At 44.4% G+C, this 19990-nt stretch overlaps 1 protein-coding gene across 1 annotated transcript in view; it reads right to left on the bottom strand.

Moving 5' to 3' along the window:
* Window positions 1–19990, bottom strand: part of ADAMTS14 (ADAM metallopeptidase with thrombospondin type 1 motif 14) — a 372712-nt gene that overhangs the window by 169936 nt on the left and 182786 nt on the right. Inside the window, exon 9 of the mRNA XM_030204905.1 lies at window positions 7593–7734. Within this exon, the coding sequence (XP_030060765.1) occupies window positions 7593–7734 (142 nt within the window). The remainder of the gene's footprint in view (window positions 1–7592; window positions 7735–19990) is intronic.

Genomic DNA, 19990 nt, shown 5'->3' with positions numbered 1-19990 from the left:
CCCCCCCCTGTTAAACTTGTGGTGGTAAATGTGAGCCCTTCAAAACCCACCACAAACCCACTGTACCCACATGTAGGTGCCCCTCTTCACCCCTTACGGCTATGGTACTGTTGTACAGTTGTGGGGAGTGGGTTTTGGCGGGGTTTTGGGGGGCTCAGCACACAAGGCAAGGGAGCTATGCATCTGGGAGCTTTTTCTGACGTCCACTGCAGTGCCCCCTAGGGTGCCTGGTTGGTATCCTGACATGTCAGGGGGACCAGTGCACTACGAATGCTGGCTCCTCCCACGACCAAAGGGCTTGGATTTGGTCATTTCTGAGATGGGTGTCCTTGGGTTCCATTAATTCCGAAAATCGGGGATGACCATCTCTAAGGTTGACCTAAATGTGGAGATTTGGGCGTCCCCGACCGTATTATCGAAACGAAAGATGGACGCCCGTCTTGCTTTGATAATATGGGTTTCCCCGCCCCTTCGCCTAGGAAAACTTGGGCGCCCCGTTCGATTATGCCCCTCTTAGTGTATGCGCTAAACATGTAGGTGTCTATAGGGATATTGTAGGCTTGTACAAGGTTAACGCATGTACATGGTTAACGCACATTAAAAATGTTAACGAGCCTATAACATTGCTTAGTAAACAGGACCCTTGAGGACTTAGTGGATTGAGATAGCATTTCCCTTCCTGGTGTACTGGAAACTCTCTCTGGGATTTGTTTCTTTTTGTCTCTGGTTCACCTTTATTGTTGGTTCCTTTACATATAACAAGTTTCCGCTCTTATATTGAAGCTTTACTTTATAATTCATGTATATTTTTTTACAAAGCTATTTGGTTGATGTACCCATATCTTAATGCATTGTTTATTATGTTTCTAATAACAATAAAAATTATTTGAAATAATAAAATAAATACCACTCTTTAGGTTTCACTAACTCCTTAGCAAAATATTTAAAAACTTGAGCAGCTGTTAAAATAATTTCAAAAGGAAAATGAGGTTTATGAAATTGCTATGTCTGTGTGCCCCCTAATAACTTTGGCATCTGGTGTACTCCCCACACAAAAGTTTCAGGGTACATCGGAGGAAGATGAGGACTGACAGTGTATTTTTCTTCAGCTCCACATGCAGCATGAAACTTTATTTATTTAGAACATTTCTTATAACCCCATTTGATAAAAACATCAAGAGGCTTTCGGGATGGTGATTGATCAGTGGTGTGTCACCTCAAGTACACTGACCCACTTTCTCCTCTTATTTTATTTTTTAAGTCTATTTTAGTCTATCTATGCAACTAAAACTCAAATCAGAAAAAACACACTCTCATCATCTCATCCCAATACAATACATACAAACCCACAAACCTCAACACCCCAGGATACACCCTCCCTATCTCAGACAGCCTGAAAATTCTCGGAGTAACAATCGACCGAAACCTATCACTTGAGACCCAAGCTAAATCCACCATAAAGAAAATGTTTCTCTCAATTTGGAAACTCAAACTTGTGAAACCATTCTTCCCGAGGGAAATATTTCGCAACTTGGTACAGTCCATGGTACTAAGCCACACAGACTACTGTAATGGTATCTATGCGGGATGCAAAGAACAAATTATAAAGAAACTTCAGACCGCCCAAAACACAGCAGCAAGGCTTATATTTGGAAAACCGCATTTTGACAGTGCCAAACCACTCCAAGAAAAACTGCACTGGCTTCCAATTAAGGAACGCATTGTTTTCAAAATCTGCACGACAGTTCATAAAATCATTTACGGCGAGGCACCGGGATACATGACAGACCTCATCGACCTGCCAATCAGAAACACCACAAAATCAGCACGATCATACCTAAACCTCCACTACCCAAGCAACAAAGGCCTCAAATACAAATCCACTTATGCATCTAGCTTTTCCTACTTGAGCACACAACTGTGGAACACACTACCAAAAGTAATGAAAACTACGCTCGACCACCTGAATTTCCAGAAAGCATTAAAAACAGATCTATTCAGAAGGGCATATCCCACTGACCCAACATAAAAAACCTGGACACTTGCGACACAACGTAAGCAAAGACCATAACGGACATATCCTAACTCTTCCTCGCCATCTCTAAGTTCTCCCCAATTGTCTCTAGCATACATGTAAGCTCATTCTACCATGAAATCACCTTGTAATTGTTCTTACATTGTATTTGTTCATACCGGAATCGGTTAACGCCGTTTATGGTACTATGTAAGCCACAATGAGCCTGCAAAGAGGTGGGAAAATGTGGGATACAAATGCAACAAATAAATAAATAAAATATTGTGAGTGTTTTCTTTTTCTTTTTCAATTCTCTGTTGTTTTATGAATGACTCCTTTCCTATAAAATTTGCCGTCCCCCCCTCTTCTCGTGCACCTCCTGGGTCCTGAAATGTTCCCACAGCCGCACTGATTCAAGCAAGCAGCTTCTATTTGCATTCAGAGCCTTCCCTTGGTCACATCCTGCCTGTGCAGCAACAGAAAGTTGCATCATAGGAAGCAGGACACGGCCAAGTGAATGCCCCAAATGCAGGCAGAAGCTGCTTGCTTGAATCACTGTGGCTGTCGCTTGTCAGTGAAGGCATGTTTCGGGACCCGGGAGGTGCAGAGGGAGAGGGAGAGATGCTGGAAGGACCTAGGGGGAGGGGTAGGGAGACAGAGACAGCAAGAGAAATGCTGTCTGGACCAGGAGAAGAAGGGAGAGGGACTCAAGAGCTGATGAACTCATCCATGGAGAAAAGACAGAGAAAGAGAGATGCTGGATCTGCTTGAGAACAGGAAGGAGAGAGAGGGGAGAAAAAAATTCCGTATCTGCCAGGAGGAACTCAAGAAATGCTGAACTTATCAGGAGGAGAGATGCTGGATCCAACTGAGAAGGGCGGGGGGAAGAGATGCTGAATCTGTCAGGCGGAGGGAGGGGAGAGAAAGAACCAGACTAGTCCTGGGGGTGGAAAGGGAGTGAGACACAGGACCCATGGAGGGAGGGAGAGATGCCAGACCAAGAGGGGATCAGGGGAGAGACAGCAAGAGAGGGTGGATTGTGCAGGAGGAAGGGAAGAGAGAAGGGATGGACAGGGACAGGCACACAGAAAAGAGATGCTGGGCATGGAGGTAGTATAGGGACAAGGACATAGAAGGACATTGAATCGTGTGCAGCTCCAGTGCCAGTGAGGGCAGTGCCATCCTATTACAGTACATTCTCAAGCTTTCTAAAAGCAGTTCTCTGTATCAGCAAACACCCGATATCAAGAGAGAGCACTCACAGTGCAAACCAGCAAAATATCGCCGATTCATGCAAGCATCCCACAGCCCACACCACTACTGAATATGGAGATGCCCACAGATATCACCAGTTCTGTAACAGGCTGTGATGAGTCTCTGCACTCTGTACTTAAGTAAGAATACACAGCTGGTATTTGAGGTGCTACTGCTCTCATCATGGCTCTCCTGTGCCACAAAGTTTTTACTACAGTAGAAAACAGAATGGAACTAGAATTTCAAACAACAAGAAATGTTCTTATTCTGCATTGTGTGGTATTTCAATAATATACATGGCACATGATAACAATTCACTCTTTCTAACATCTTTTAACATTCTTCCTGCCATTCCGCATCCTGGAAAAGCTGCCAAGTTAGCCCGAGGTTCCACAGATGCATAAGAACCAGTTCTGTGGGTGCCAGTGGGTGCTGAGCACCCTCAATATTGAGCAAGTTCCCACATAATGTCCAGGGAGGGGTCATTTGTATTCTCTGCATCCCCAACCATATTGAAACATAGGTGCCTATATTTACATGAAACAAATGTTTCATGTATATTGGATAGAGTGCTAATCATTATTTATTATTTATTTATTTATTGCATTTGTATCCCACCTGTTCCCACCTATTTGCAGGCTCAAAGTGGCTTACAGAATGTGGATATGACATAATCATTTCGTGATAACAGGTACAATTCTTATAGTTTGAATGTTGGTAAGATAAGATAGGCATAGTCGTTTCATGATAACAAGTACAATTATTACTGTTTAAAGATTAGGTAAGGGAGGATAGACGGAAAGTGTTAGGTAAGTTAGAGGTGAGCTGCAGTAACTGTGTGGATTGTTGAAGTAGTTTTGTAGGCTATGTATTTTCCTTATAGGCCTTTTGGAAGAGATGAGCCTTCAGAGATTTGCGGAAGTTAATTATTTCGTAAATAGCTTTCAGGTCTGTAGGTAGAGCAGTCCACAGCTGCGTGCTCAAGTAGGAGAAGGTGGTGGCGTGTGTCAGCTTGTATTTTAGTCCTTTGCAGCTGGGGAAGTGCAGGTTGAGATATTTGCGGGATGATCTTACAGCGTTTCTGGGAGGCAAGTCCACAAGGTTTAGCATGTAGATTGGGGCGTCTGTGTGTATAATTTTGTGTACTATCATGCAGATCTTGAACTCAACGCGTTCTTTGAGTGGGAGCCAATGGAGTGTCTCTCTTAGGGGTTTAGCACTTTCATATTTATTTTTTCCAAATATGAGTCTGGTGGCTGTATTCTGGGCTGTTTGGAGTTTTTTGATAGTTTGTTCTTTGCAGCCGGCGTATAGTGCATTACAGTAGTCCAGGTGACTTATTACTATTGACTGTACCAGGGTGCGGAAGATATGTCTCGGGAAGAAAGGTTTTAATCTTTTACTTATTAAGGGGTCCTTTTACTAAGCTGCTGTAAAAAATGGCCTTAGCACACCCTTGCGCAGGTTTTTCCTCACGTGATAAAGCCATATTTACCACAGTAGTAAAATGGCCAAATTTCCAGTTTTTGTGTTAATGTCCAAGCGCTAATGTTGCACATGCAAAAAGAGAGTACATCCACATCCAATATGTAAAATGATGCCTTTATTTTAAAATACTTGACGTGGTCCATGTTTCACCCATGCATGGGCTGCATCAGGGGTTACACTACACCAGAGAGGAGCGCCTGGGATATACACTCCAAATCTAAAGGGCCCTTTTGCAAAGGCATGACAAGCCTACCACGGGCTTGCCGTGTGCCCATTCGGCTCTACCGTTGGAAGTAGTTCCCACCCCCACCCTGTGCCATTTCCTACATGACAGAATTTTTTTTTTCAGTGGCATGGACACCCGAAGGTAATCAGCGCTGCCCGGTTACCACCAGGTTAGCACAGGAGCCCTTACCCACCTCCTAAATAAGACGTAGTTAAGGACTCCCCCAGGAAATGGCTGTGTGGCAAGTGTTTAACTTACCACACAACCATTTCCTTCCTCTATCTGGAAATGTCCTTCTACCAGGCAGCAGTAATAGGAGGCTTCGGCGTACAGCAAACCCATGTGCTGATGCCACCACAGAGCCCCTTTTACCACCGCTTGGTAAAAGGAGCCCTAAATGTGTTAGAGCACAGCACAACAGCTTGAAGCACAACTAAGTTCAGGCTGTTTCCTTCACAGCTGTTAGAGCAGAGACCAGTATGTCTACTGCTGCGGCTGTGAAAGAAACAGCCTGTGCTGAGCACTAACAGATTTAAATTAGGAGTGTGTATCCCAGGCACTCCTTCCTGGTGTAGGGTAACCCCTGATGCAGCCTATGCATGGGCGAAACGTGGACCTTGTCAGGTATTTTTAAATAAAGGCATGATTTTATATCTTGGATTTGGGATCTGCTCTCTTTTTGCGTCTGCTCTGTTGCAGATCTTTGTGGCTTCTTTGTGGACTCCAAGCGCTAATGTTGCCATTACGGCTCAGCCATTAAAAAATGTGTGCATTTGTACTTACCAACATCCATTTTGTAGGCAGTAAGGCTCACATACTAGTCCTGCACTAACCAGTTAGTGCACTGTAACGTAGATGAACTGAATAGCACAGGAATGCCCACTCCACCCAGGGGTGTAGCTGCTATGGGGCCACAGGGGCCAGGGCCCCCGTAGATTTGGCCCTGGACCCCCTGCCAACGACCCTATCAACCCCCCCCCCCCCCCACCGCCAACCCGTCGTCAACTTGCCGTCGCCGTCTGCTACCTTTGCTGGTGGGGGGCCCCAACCCCCGCCAGCCGAAGTCTTCTTGCTTTGTTTGGTTTCTGAGTCTGTCTGACATCCTGCACGTACACAACATGCAGGACGTCAGACTCACAGAAACAGAATGAAGCCTTGCGATCTGCAGGGCTTCATTCTGTTTCTGTGAGTCTGACGTCCTGCACGTTGTACGTGGAGGATGTCAGAGACTCAGAAACCAAACAAAGCAGGAAGACTTCGGCTGGCGGGGGGTTGGGGTTCCCCGCCAGCAAAGGTAGGTGACATCACGGCAGGCGGGCCACAGTTGTTGGAGGTGGTTCTGGCAGCGGCGGGGGGGGGGGTCGGCAGTGGCGCCGGGGGGAGGGGGCTAAAATGTGCCCCCTTACCTTGGCTCTGGACCCCCCTAACGGCGGTCCAGATACGCCCCTGCTCCACACACAGACATTCCCCCTTCAACAAAAGTTTTTAAATAGTTTTTAGCATGCAGTTGGTGTGCCAATTTTTTAATTTACTGAAGGAAGCCTGAGCGCATCCACATTAAGCTATTTTAAGCTGCGGTAAGCTCATGTTAGCGTTTATCACAGCTTAGTAAAAGGGCCCCTAAAAGAAAATCTAAGCAGTTTACAAATTATAAATTGCAATGAGGAGATATTAACTAAACAAAGACAAGAGGACAAGTAGTGAAGGAACACAGGACGAGGGACTGAACAATAGGAACTAAACTAGTGGATATGAAGGGTGAAGAGGGAAGCTACAAGGACATGCCATAGCACACCAAGAATAGTTCGGCCCTAAGGATGAATAACCTCATTTACTCCTGAGGAAATGCCAGACCAAAATGAACTTCTTAAAAGAGGATTCATTTCCGAGGTCAAAGGGCAAAACGTTCCACAGACCTGGAGCCAGCACACTGAAGCATGACTTCAGGTGAAGTCTAATTTTAAAGTGAAAAGGGATGGTCAGAAGGTTATGCAGGGAAGAACGAAATATTCTATGTGGCAAAAAAAGTATCAATATGCAAAACAAACAGAGGGAAACCAATAAAATGCTGCTGGTGGGTAACAGTATCGTAAACGGATCTGGTATATGGCTACCATTCCACCAATGATATCATACACACTGGCTATAATTGACCATCACTGGCTATGGTGTCACCAATGACACATGAATTGATTACTCTTTTCCGATCACAGTTATTCCAAAGTATACAGGAACTAGCAAGGAAGCAGCTTCCAGAAATATATTTGGTAGAGGGACAGTATTAAAGGATTTGCACTTTTGAAATATTAAGTGGACACACAGAAAAGGCAATTTTAGTTTTATAAATAAACAAATATAACATGTGAAGGTGACCTATGGAGACAACTTGCTCCAGAAGTGGCTCCCTCAACAATTAAAGCCAAAGGACTAAGTGCCACCACTTCTTCACACTGAATTTTAGTTTATGAATGAAAACAGATGAGTTCCCAGGCATAATTATTTTTTAAACAATCAGACTGGAACCAAAATGTTAACCTTCTTACTGTTTGTTATGTTTGTATAAATAATAATTTTTTTAAAGAAAACTATAAAACTCTTTAAAAACCTTACTATGTTCATAAGGGTTAGGACGTAGTTCTGCACATGCTCCTTCCCATGGAAACGCACGATTGAATCATCTACCGCCAGCAGCACCTCCATGTTGTAATCATCCTTTGTGGCATGCCTCTTTCTGCGCTCTGCTTCCCCAAGCCTGCTCTCAATCAGGTCTAGTGAATTTGGGAGCTCGCCCAGGTCAAAGCTGGAGACTGGAGGGAGGAAAAGAGGTGTTAGGATGCTTTTTAGATCCTCCATTTTTATTTTTAGGTTTATTTTTATGCAACACCACAGTGGTTCTCTCTCAGCAAATAATTCAATGCCTAACCTCTACAGCAAAACATGTAATAGGAAGAAAGGATATTACCAATGGTGACATCTAAAATCAGGTAGAGTCTGCACTGCCTTGCAGTACGAAGGAAACCTGAAGAAATAACATAAACCTGGAGATCTTATCTACTGTATGTTCTTTAGAATATCAATTTGCCTCTTTCTCTCCTACTGATGAATTTAGGAAAGTTTGGATTACACAGCACCCTTTATCCACAGAAAATTCCAACATACTTGTACAATTCAGTAACATACTGCAGTCATCGTAGTTGTCTATCAGTACCCTGGACTGAAGAATGAGCAACAGAGGCTGACATTCAAAAGATTTGTCTGGTACACAGACAAATCTCGGCCTTTCAAAATTCTGCTCTGCTGACCAGGTAAATTTTGTCTGGTCTACTCGTGGGCCACACCAAACTTATCTAGTTAAGAGACAGCACTTTGCATGTTCTGGGCTGGGGTTTTAATTTAGCTGAGTAGTGCTGTATATCAGTACTACCAAGCTAAGGGGCATGGGCTAATGTTAAGATGTCCCATGTTATGCAATGAGATCCAGTTACTAATTGCTCTTGTTAACAGTAAAATAACACAAAACTAGAAGAACCAAAATAAACCACAAAGTACCAGGCAAAGCAAAAGGAGTGGGAATGACCAGATGGATGAATGGGATGGTCTATCAATGATTTGCTATAGATGACTTTTTCAGGAGAATCAGTGATAGACCATCCGTTCATCCATCTGATCATTCCTACTCCTTTTGCTTTGCCTTTAACAGTAAAATAACACACGTTAATGGTAGTCCTTGTTGATAACCAGGTCTATAGCAAGCTAGGTGCAGCCGATGCGGCCGAACAAGGTGCAAGGGAAGCCATCTAACCGGCTTCCCTTGCACTGATGTCCCCAAAGTAGGCTGGGCACGAGCACACTGCATCAGTTGGGGGCATGTTGCACAGGGCGCGTTTGATGCTTGCAATGCTCCTGTTGATAACTACTCCCCCCCCCCCAAAAAATGTAATTAGGTAAATCAGGCCACCAAAACAACTATCCTGTAAGTTTACAGATAAACCTATCTGGATAACTTTAACTGGTAATATTCAATTGTTGGACTTATCAGGTTAAGTTCACTGAATATCTTGTTAAAAATATCCTGATAGTTTATAGGGATAAATTTGACAAGTACCAATCCACTTAATATCAGTCCATATATATCATTTAATTTGAGCATTTATATTACACTTTGCCCAAAAGAGTTCCAAGCAGATTATAATTATTATTGTTATTATTACCCAGTCAAAGAAGGAAATAAACTGTGGCAAAACGTTTAAAGAAATGGGTTTCGAAAATAGCGAGTTGAACATTTTGGAAAGCAAAACATCCAAATGCCAATTTATGCCACTTTTTAAAAGTTTTTATCTTTCGAAAACGAGCCCCAAAATAATTTGCCCAAGGTCATACAGAGTCAGTGGTCATACAGTGATTTCAGATCAGAAAATTTTATGCACATAAAGAATGTACACTAAATTATGTCTATACATATAAAACCTCTGAATTATTGTGTATGAAGCTGATTTATACATATTAAAACATTTTTATGAGCTTGAAGCAAATTTTACACACATTCTTTTCTGAAAGGGCTTGAAAAAATGTCCAAATTTCAGTAAAACTAAGGGGGTCTTTTACTAAAGCTTAGCTTGAGTAATCTGCAGCAGGGCCCATTTTATTCCTATGGGCCCTGCTGAAGATAACTCGAGCTAAGCTTTAGTAAAACATCCCCTAAATAAATAAATTCATAAAAATGAAATGAAAACAAATTACAATTTCTTCCATGCATAGAGAAGAGTATTGAAAAAAGACAGGAACTAAGTAGCTTCCGCAGAAATAAAATAGAAATTCAGCTCCTCCTACGAAGAAACAAGGGGTAAAAGCATGCAGAGCATGGCTTATGGAATTCTTTCTAAGCCCCTCTGCATGTATATGTGCTAGAGCTGTACCGAATATTCGTATTCAAACCAATTTGGCCCTGAAAACATTATTTGAATATGAATAATCCAGGTCTCTACTGTGCACACTCTCCCACCCGCTGCTCTGGACTCAGGTCTGTTTTCTACCGCTGATACTAAATGTCATTATCAATCTGGCCGATGCTCAGTTTGCCCCAATTCATTCAATACTGATATTTTCAAACATCCAACTACAGGTCAACAATATTTTATTAATCATCTCTCTGTTATTTACAAAATGTGGTTTATGTCATTATATGTCTGTAAGTTATTATATATTGGTCAAATTATGAGGCAAATTCATATTAGAATGCTGGAGCACAAAATTAATTTAAAAAGACAGAACCTTGCCTGTCCTTTAACTATAGTTTTAATGACTTGAAATCTTTGGGATTAAGGATGATTCATACCTCATGGAGGGGAGGCAATTTAGATAAGAAATTGTTACAAGAAAAACATTTAATTTTTGAATTAAATACTCGGCGGTCCTTTTACTACAGAGCGCCAATGGATTTAGCGTACGCTAATGATTAGTATGCGCTAAATGATAAGATGCCCATTACATTCCTATGGGCGTCTTATCATTTAGGGGTCCTTTTACTAAGCAGTGGTAGGGCTAACGTGCGGGTACCGCTAGCGCCCTGTGGTAGTTTCTAAGCTGGCGCACGCTGTTTCCCGCAGTAGAAAATATGTTTCTATTTTCTACCGTGGGGGGGGGGAGGGGCATTCCTGGTGGTAATCAGCAGCGTGTTTAATAGTAGTAGTAGTAGCCACATTGGTGCACACTGCATGAATACCGCGCTGATAATTCAATGTGGAAGTAGCACCTAACGTTCAGTGCCATATATAAAATTTCCCCCATGCCACTTATGCGCACTATCACAGAACAGAATATCACAGAATATATACTATATTTAAATGTTTTATCCATTTTGTGCTATCTTGTAAATTTTTGTTTTATTGTAAGCCGAATTGAGCCTGCTAACAAGTGGGAAAGCGCGGGTTGTACTGGTGTAGGCACATGTTTGGGATGTGCGCAGGTCCATTTTCCAGCACGCCTGTAAAAAAAAGACCTTTTTTTGGCCTAAAATGCACGTGCGACAAAATAAAAATTAGTGAGCGTCCATTTTGGGCCTGAGACCTTACTGCTACCCATTGACTTAGCAGTAAGGTCTCACATGTTAACTGGGTGGTAATCGTCAGCGTACATACACTGCCGATTACCACCCGGTTAGCGCCATGCGGTAGAAAATAAAAAAAATATTTTCTTCCGCATGTATCGGACACATGTAAAAAATGGAATTAACGCCCGGGGCACAAGGTAGCCAGGTGGTAGTTCCAAATTGATGTGCATTGGACGCGCGTAGCTGCCTACGCGCCTTAATAAAAGGGCCCTTAAGTGTCCACTTACCCATGAGCATGTAGGTCATCTGTAAAGTTCACATGAGCAAGTGGCGCTGAAATATGAGCACCCAATTGTGCAATTTTGCAAAGCATTCTTTGCTACTTTTGGATTCTATCATATATACACAGATTCTTGAGGCAGGCGCTTTAGCTGAAACAAGGTGCCACGTCGAATCAACATTTTTAGTACCATCTCATTCATGTAATAAAGTGTATATGACATTTTCCAGCTCCCTGGTATTATTCAGTTGCGTACCAAGGGCAGGGCGGTGGGGGCAGTCCGCCCCAGGTGCACACTGCAAGGAGGTGCAGGGAGCAGCCGCGTGGCTCCACCGGTTCCCTGCTCTTTCTGATATTACTCCCTGTTCCAGGGCGCAGAACCGGCAGAGCCAACAGCCGCGCAACTGCTCCCTGCACCCCCAGATGGTTAAGAGCGATGCACTTGGGGGAGGGGGTGGAGGTGATGCGCTGGGGGGTGTCATTATTTGTGAAGGGGGTGATTCACTGGGGGTGAAACACCGGGGGGGGGGGGGCACAGCGTTCATCTGCCCCATGTGGCAGCCAACCTAGGAACACCACTGGTATTATTGGAAGAGCTGTGTTGATCACGCTACTCTTCTGTCTGACCAAGTACGTTCATAGTGGATCCTGTTACATTATGGAATACTAGCATAATTCCGCAGTTTCGCGCATAACTTTAGGCACGAGAATTATGTTGGCTCAATGGCTGGTGTAAAGTGCATACCTAACTCTAGGAAGTTAGATGCTTATATGCAAGTATCTATATCAGACTGGGTTGTGAAGCACTGATCTATACTATGTGGAGGGAATGCTATAAATGGCATTCAAAAATTCATGACTGGAAAAAATTGGCACCAAGCACGATTCTATAAAGAGAGAGCACCCTTTATAGATTTGTGCTTAGCTCTGAATCCTGTGCCTAACTTTAGGAACCAACAAAAAACAAAAACCCAGAACAAAACTACAGTACAACACAAAACAAAATTTTCCTTGCTCATAAAGAAGCTCTAACGGGATGAGAACTGCTAAAATTTTCAATTTATTGAAAAAATATTTTGTATATAAAATGGAGCTCTCAGTCCAGCCCCCCTCCCACATCCAATGAGTGGTAACAGTTGAAAAGCATAATAAAGCCCGAAGGGCACAACTGTCTCTTTTCGCCCCCCCCCCCCGCCACCGCCCCTCCCCCGCCACATTTGACCCCCCCCCCTCCCGCCGCCGCCAACCCTCCCCCGCCGCCACTGTCATGTACCTTTGCTGGCAGGGATCCCCAACCCCCGCCAGCAGAAGTCCTCTTCAGCACCGGTCTCCGGTGCGTTGCTGATCTGGATTCTGTTTCTGTGAGTCCTGACGTCCTGCACGTTCCTACGTGCAGGACGTCAGGACTCACAGAAACAGAATCCAGATCAGCGAACGCACCGGACTCAGAGACTGGCGCTGAAGGGGACTTCGGCTGGCGGGGGTTGGGGACCCCCACCAGCAAAGGTACCTGGTGGGGGGAGGGTTGGAGACGGCGGGAGGGGGGTCGAAAAGGACGGGGTCAAAAGTGGCAGGGTCGGTGGTGCAGGGGGGGGGGTGGCTAAAATGTGCCCCCTCACTTTGGGCTCTGGTCTCCCCTCCCGCCAAAGTCTGGCTACGCCCCTGAGTGCAACGCTGTGCAATAACGGGTATAACCAAAAAATAACAATAATGGTTCTCTATCTCATGAGCGCCTACTCAAAGGTAATAATCGTTCTCTTATATAATAGTCCAACCAGTCTGCTGTAGAGTTCCAATTTAAATCTTTACTCCTGAAAACTAATAGTCCGTGTACTTCTTCAATAGTTTTCAAAAAAATATTTGAAAGGATAGTACTCATCTCAATAAAATTCATTTATTGGTTGTTAGCACACAATTGTTGACAGTTAAGGGCTCGTTACTCAATTAATTTGCGGATGTATCTTTGGTGTGTGCACAAATTTGGGCGTGCAAATATGGATGCCATATGTTCATTTATTTACTGTCTTTTTTAAGGAATTCACTCAGGTGGTGTACAGTAAGAATAAATCAAACATAAGCAATAGGCAATTAAAGGAGTAAAAATATTCAGATAACAATACAAAGGCATAGTATGCTACTTATAATGTCAACACAATACGTAATAAACATTTTAATAGACAGCACAGGGTATGAAATGGAACATATAGGGGCCATTTTACAAAGCCGCAGGCGGGCTGAGTGGGGATCACGTGCCAAATCGGCACTACCATCAGGGTAGTGCATGCACCCAGTGGTAATCCCAAGTTTGGTGAATGCCGAATCCCGCAGTAGAAAATATTTTTTCTATTTTCGACTGCAGGAGCATTCCTGCCAGTAATTGGCAGCGCAGCCATGTTGGCACACGTGCATGGTTACCACACGGGTAGTGCGTGAGCCCTTACCGCTAAGTCAATGACCGGCAGTAAGGGCTCATGCCGTAAATAGGCGTGTGCTAGTTTTAATTTTTGTGCACACCAATTTTCCGGCCCATTAAAAATGGCCTTTTTCCCATCCACGGTAAAAAGTGACCCAGCGTGAACCCAAAACACGTACCCACACTACCGCAGGCCATTTTACTGTGGCTTTGTGAAAGGACCCCATAGATAGGTAAGAGAATAAGAGGAGTTAGAAAATAAGAGGGTTAAAGTTGCACATGAAGTCAGAGAGGTGCTTAAATATGATCTCAGCTAGGATAGGCGTGGATAAATATGTCCTGTTGCAGTATGTGCAGCCCACTTCACTTCTTGTGTATGTGTGTGAGAGTAACAAGTTAGTTACTTCTTCCATTTAAGGCTTGGTTGAACAGTCAAGCTTTCACCTGCTTCCTGAAGCAGAGATAGTCTTGTGTTAAGCAAAGCCTTTCAGCGAATGCATTCCAGAGTGTGGGGGCTTCTCCGGAGAAGGCTCGCTTGCGGGTATCACATCATGTAATGTCCTTTGGAGAGGGTGTGGTTAGGGATACTCCTTGGGAACCTTAGTGTACTTGGAAGTGTATAGAGGATGATCCTGTCTTCAAGTACTCTGGGCCATTTCCTTTAAGGGCCTTGAAGACAGTGGCGTATCAAGGGGGGGGGCGGTGGGGGCGGTCTGCCCCGGGTGCATGCCGCTGGGGGGGGGGTGCCGCACGCCTGCCGGCTCTTTGTTTTCATGCTCCCTTTGCCCCAGAACAGGTTACTTCCTGTTCCGGGGCAGAGGGAGCATGAAAACGAAAAGCGGCAGGCACGTGGCACCCTCCCCCACCGGCGTGCACCCGGGGGGGGGGGGTTCTTTCGCGGGGGATCGGGAATTCTTTCGCCGGGGGATGGGCATCATGCTGTTCCGGGGGGGGGGGGCGCTGCACCCGGGGGGCGGGGCGCATCGGCGATCCCCGGGTGTCAGCCCCCCCTAGGAACACCACTGCTTGAAGATCAGACATAGAGTTTTAAAACTTAGCCCTGTATAGTACTGGTAGCCACAGAAATTTTTGCAAAGATTGTGTGATGTTGTCACATTGTTAGTCTTGCTGCAACATTCTGAATCAATTGGAACTGGTGCAGACTCTTTGAAGTCAGACCAGCATTACAGTAACCCAGTCTTGATGTTATCATGGCATGCACAATATAGAGAATCCAGGGATAAGTGCTAACATGCCAAGCATGTCCCCGATCCACCCATGCCGCTCCTAGGTCCATGCCCTCTTGCAGTTGCACACTATGGAAATTGCACACATATTTTGTAGAATACCGACTAAGGTCAGTTACGTAACTGCTAATTAATGCCAATTAACCAATTAGAGCTAATAATTAGTTGATACAGCCAATTTGCTTCTAATTATTCAATTATGTTACATGCATAACTAACATTATTATATAACGTGGGTACAGAATTTTGCACGCTATGCATCAAGTTGGGTGCACAACTTTATAGAATGAGGAGGTTCTGTGTTTAAATGCTACAACTTACATGTGGGTTTTTTTCCCCCCAAACAGGTGCCATTTACAGAATTACCCTATATGTTTTCTGAGAACCTGATTTTATGCATGAATATTCCTTGGGCAATTTTCTAAGACCATAAAACACTGTTCTGTACATTTAAATCACTTCTAAAAAGCATTCAAGAAGGTACTACAGCAAATTATGATAGAGTAGATTTATCTTTCAAGAACACCATTGGGAGTAGTTAAAATATTTTATAAACAGAACATTGCTAGAACAGAAATTAATTCCATAGCCAGGAACATGTTGCAAATTGGAATTACAGTTGTGCATCCCAGTTTTCCACTGGTCTGTATTTTTTTGCAGAGGACAAGTATGCACTGGTACCCAGAACACAAAGCGCACACAGCAGATTCCCTTTCCATGTCTGTTCCTGAAAAGCCATTGGGTTGGAAGAGAAGTATTTCTAAATCCTTCTCTTTTGGCAGAATGAAATCCAGCTGTCAAGAGACGCCACTGTCATTATCCCTCAAACGAATACAATGCCCATCATACATTCCAACTGACTGCAAAGCCAGCCAAAGCCCTGGAGGCACCAGCAGCTGGAAAAAGCTTTTGTTTGCTCCTGGTAAAGGCAGGCTGACTACATAAAGCCACAGACCCACCAACATTTCAGAAGCCACAATAAACACAGTCATGGCATTTTAAGGTAGTGAATAAAGAGTGCAGGTGCCTCTTAGGACAAAAACAGCATGGGAATAGGGGAAAGGATTTATTTTATTTATTTATTATATTTGTATTCCGCACGTTCCCACTAAAAGCAGGCTCAATGCGGCTTACATAGTAATAGGTAACACAGAATTTTGTTATGTAAAGTAGGAAATTAAGTATAACATAATAGAAGGATGGATGGGTAGTAAATGGATGGGTATGCAGGTACAGACAGGTGATAGAGAGAGGGGGTAAGGTGGGAGATAGATTCTGGGTCAATGTCGTTTTCTCTTCAGTATATGTAAGGTAGATGGGTTCATGAGATTAATCTGGGTCTTTTGGGTAGGCTTGTTTGAATAGTGGGTTTTTAGTGCTTTTCTGAATGGTAGGTGGTCATGGATTGCTCAGATAGATCTAGGGGAGCGTTCCATAGACGGCTGCCCAGGAAGGAGAAATGAAATTGGATCCATAAGTTTTGTACTTGAGACCTTTACAGCTGGGGTAGTGCAGGCTGAGGTACTTTCATGAGGATACAGACATGTTTCTTGCTGGAAGGTCGACCAGATTTATCTTATAGTTCAGAGATTCTCCGTGTATTATCTTGTGGATTAAAGTCTGGGCTTTGAAATTGATACGTTCTTTGATTGGGAGCCAGTGCAGTCTTGCTCGGAGAGGAGTTGCACTCTCAAAACGTGATCTGCCAAAGATTAGACTTGCTGCTGATAAGAAGTAAGTATTTGAGCGGTCTGAAGTTTTTTTAGGATATAGGCTTTGCAGCCTAAGAAAATACTGTTGCAGTAATCAGCATGGGTAAGTACCGTGGATTGCACTAAATCTGGAATGTTTTCTGGGGTAGATATAGTTTTACGCATTTCAATATCCACATCATTGTGAACATTTTCTTTGTGGTGGATGTGGCGTGATTGTTGAGGGAGATGTGGCTGTCTAGTGTCACTCCAAGGATTTTCAGGTTTTCAGAAATGGGGATTGTAGTGCCGTAGATGGTGAGATTCGATGGGGGAATTGTGGAGTGCTGAGATGAAAGGCTTCCATCACTCTGACCCCTTCCTTGAGGACCCGAGCTGGAAGGTGGTTTCTGGTCCCTCGGGTTGTCCAATCCAGCCTTTTCTCTTTTCATCCCAGGAGTCCCAGCTCGCTTCTTTCCTGGTAGAGTTCAGACTCTGGCTGTACTTGGCAGAAGGTTTTGGCCGCTTCTACAGCACTCTCTGGGGTCAGTTTAGGGTGCCACCTCACCCACTGTGTTTTTTTCTTTGTTCAATTTCATCCTAAAGGCGTTGGCCCAGGAGGTTAAGATGTTCATGCCCATGGATATTCTATCAGAGATTTCTGTTAGGTTTGATTTAAAGGGAATGAATAAAGTAACATCATCAGCATAAATGAAAGGGTTTAGACCATGTCTGAATAGGGCTTTGGCTAGTGGGATCATCATTAGATTGAAGAGTATCAGCAATAAAGGGGATCCTTGAGGTACTCTGCAGATAGGTGACCAGGGGGATGAGATATCAGTGGGTGATTTAATTTGATAGGATCTTGAGGTGATGAATCCTTTTATCCAGTTAATACTGTTACCGCCGATTCCAAGTTTGTCCATAATTTGGTTAGTGTTGTGATCTACCATGTCAAATGCACTGGATAAGTCAAATTGTAGAAGGAGGATGCTGTTTCCAAATGCAATTTCTTGTCTGAATTAGGATGTTAGGGTGAGTAGGACAGTTTCTGTGCTGTGGGCTGGACGGAAGCCCGATTGTGACTCATGTAGAATGGAGAATTTTTGTATGTAGTCGTTGATGGGAAGGAAGGGCCAGGAACAATCACATAAATAGTGTGAAGGGCAATTCTATATCTGGGTGTGTGCACTTATGTGTTTCTTGCACCTTAATTGGCATTTTTGCATGCAAATGTACTAGGCACTCTTTTATAAGGTAGCGTTTATGCTAACAGGTATCTGTGGGCTAATTTCATGACCTGCCTAAGATAGGGATGCAGGACTAACAGTTTGCTCTACTCCTCCTCCTACTCCAGGGTTCCCTTGATCACCGCAAGTCATTCTTTATTGTGAAATACGGGAAGGTCATCTTAGAGGGGTCTTGGTTGCCCATGGGATTCCAATCTACTGTCACAGCCCTAGCTTGTGCTGCTCTAAGGGGCTTATTCTCTGACTGGGCTCTTTTAAAGTTCTCTTTGGTTCATTCGCTACTCCACTCGAGCAGACTATCTAATAGGTCTGGGGTGTCCAGATTGCTGTCTTCACCTGGCTCTGGATCTCCATCCACTGAAGCTTCTAAATTCAGAGAACAATGCAGTTTCTCCAACCGCCACTGACAGCGAGATTTTGGCAGTTTCTGGGCTTTCGATATACAAGTCAGGATCTTCCAGTGGGAAGATCTCAGGGAAAGACTCCTCCTCTTCTTTGGGCCAGTGATCAGCTGGGCCCAGATGGCTCCAAACTTTGAAAAATCTCGACCCAGAACTACTGGGTAGGATAGCAAGGGCAAGACTGCTACTTCCAGCAGAGCTTGCCCTACTGGTACTTTAAAGGATATTTGAGCTGTAGGATACTGCCTCTGGTCACCATGTACACATGCCAATGTCACATTCTGCTCACAGTTCAATTGCAGGGGGAGTATTTTTCTCCAAACGAGCATCTTGAAATTGCCAGAGTCTACTAGTGCCCTTAAACTCAATTTATAATACACAGTTTCTGCTCTCTGGATGAAAAGCATCCACATTGCAACTGTGTGTAGATATATATTCATATCCATGGTTTCTTCAGCTAGATCCTAGAAGTCCCTGGCTATATGACGCCTTCCCCCCACACCTGAAACAGATGGAGGAGTAAGGATCCTGCAACCGGGTCAGAGGTGTGCAGTGTGTTAATGGGGATGAGGGCTTCCATCACTCTGACCCCTTCCTTGAGGACCCCGAGCTGGAAGGTGGTTTCTGGTCCCTCGGGTTGTCCAATCCAGCCTTTTTCTTTTCATCCCAGGAGTCCCAGCTCGCTTCTTTTCCTGGTAGAGTTCAGACTCTGGCTGTACTTGGCAGAAGGTTTTGGCCGCTTCTACAGCACTCTCTGGGGTCAGTTTAGGGTGCCACCTCACCCACTGTTTAATAAACAGGAGTAGCCCTTCAAGGAACTACGCCTGGAAGATGTCTCTTGCTATCTCCGGGCCCGTCTTGCCTTCCAGTTGCAGTTATCTCCACATCACTTCCTTAAGAAGAAACTCCGGGGGGAGGGGGTGTCTCTTTAACTTGCAGAGACCCCTTCCAAAACTGCTGCCAGTAGGCCTCTTGGATGCAGCCTGCCCACTCCAGAACGGCGGCCTTTACTTCTGCATAGGTGGCCGTCCCACCGGAATTGACATCTTGAAATGCAGTTTGGCTGTTGCTGGTTAATAGATTCCCCAAATAAGCTGTCCATGATGCTTCTGGTCAACCAACCAGGTAGACGGTTCTTTCAAAATTGATCAGGAAATAGTCCAGGTCACCTCTGGTACCATCTTTGGTAACACCAGGAACAGAGCATGTAACCTGGAAGTGCGGAAAGGCATGAATCACTTGGGTCAGAGAGTTCTGTTGGGCTTCTAGAGATCTCTGGGACACCTGCTGGGCTTCCATTGCCTCTTACTACTTGTTGCAGATGCTGCTAACCTTCCACTAAGGTTGGAGTAGCCTTTTCAAGTTTTTGCTGTGCTGGCACTAGCTATAATCCCACCCCCCCCCCCCCCCCCCCCCCCCCCCACCAACTAGCCCATTTTGCTCAATGTTCCAGCACAGTACAGCATCTGTATAAGGCCCAGAGCTCAAGGATCCTGGCTCCCTCTTGCAGGATAAGCTCCAATCCCACCACTGCCACAACATGTGATAACGTGAGCGAGGGTTGAGGGTTGGCATTCAGATTATACAGTCAGACAGGTTACAAAAGTAAAGCAAACTCTATTAACTCAAAATCTGAGGCCTGCTACACTAGTGTGAAAAGTCCTGCCATCACCTGTT

Source organism: Microcaecilia unicolor, chromosome 5, assembly GCF_901765095.1.
Source record: "Microcaecilia unicolor chromosome 5, aMicUni1.1, whole genome shotgun sequence".
NCBI lineage: Eukaryota > Metazoa > Chordata > Amphibia > Gymnophiona > Siphonopidae > Microcaecilia > Microcaecilia unicolor.
Note: the sequence above shows the minus strand (reverse complement) of the source record. Positions and strands in the feature narration are given on the sequence as shown.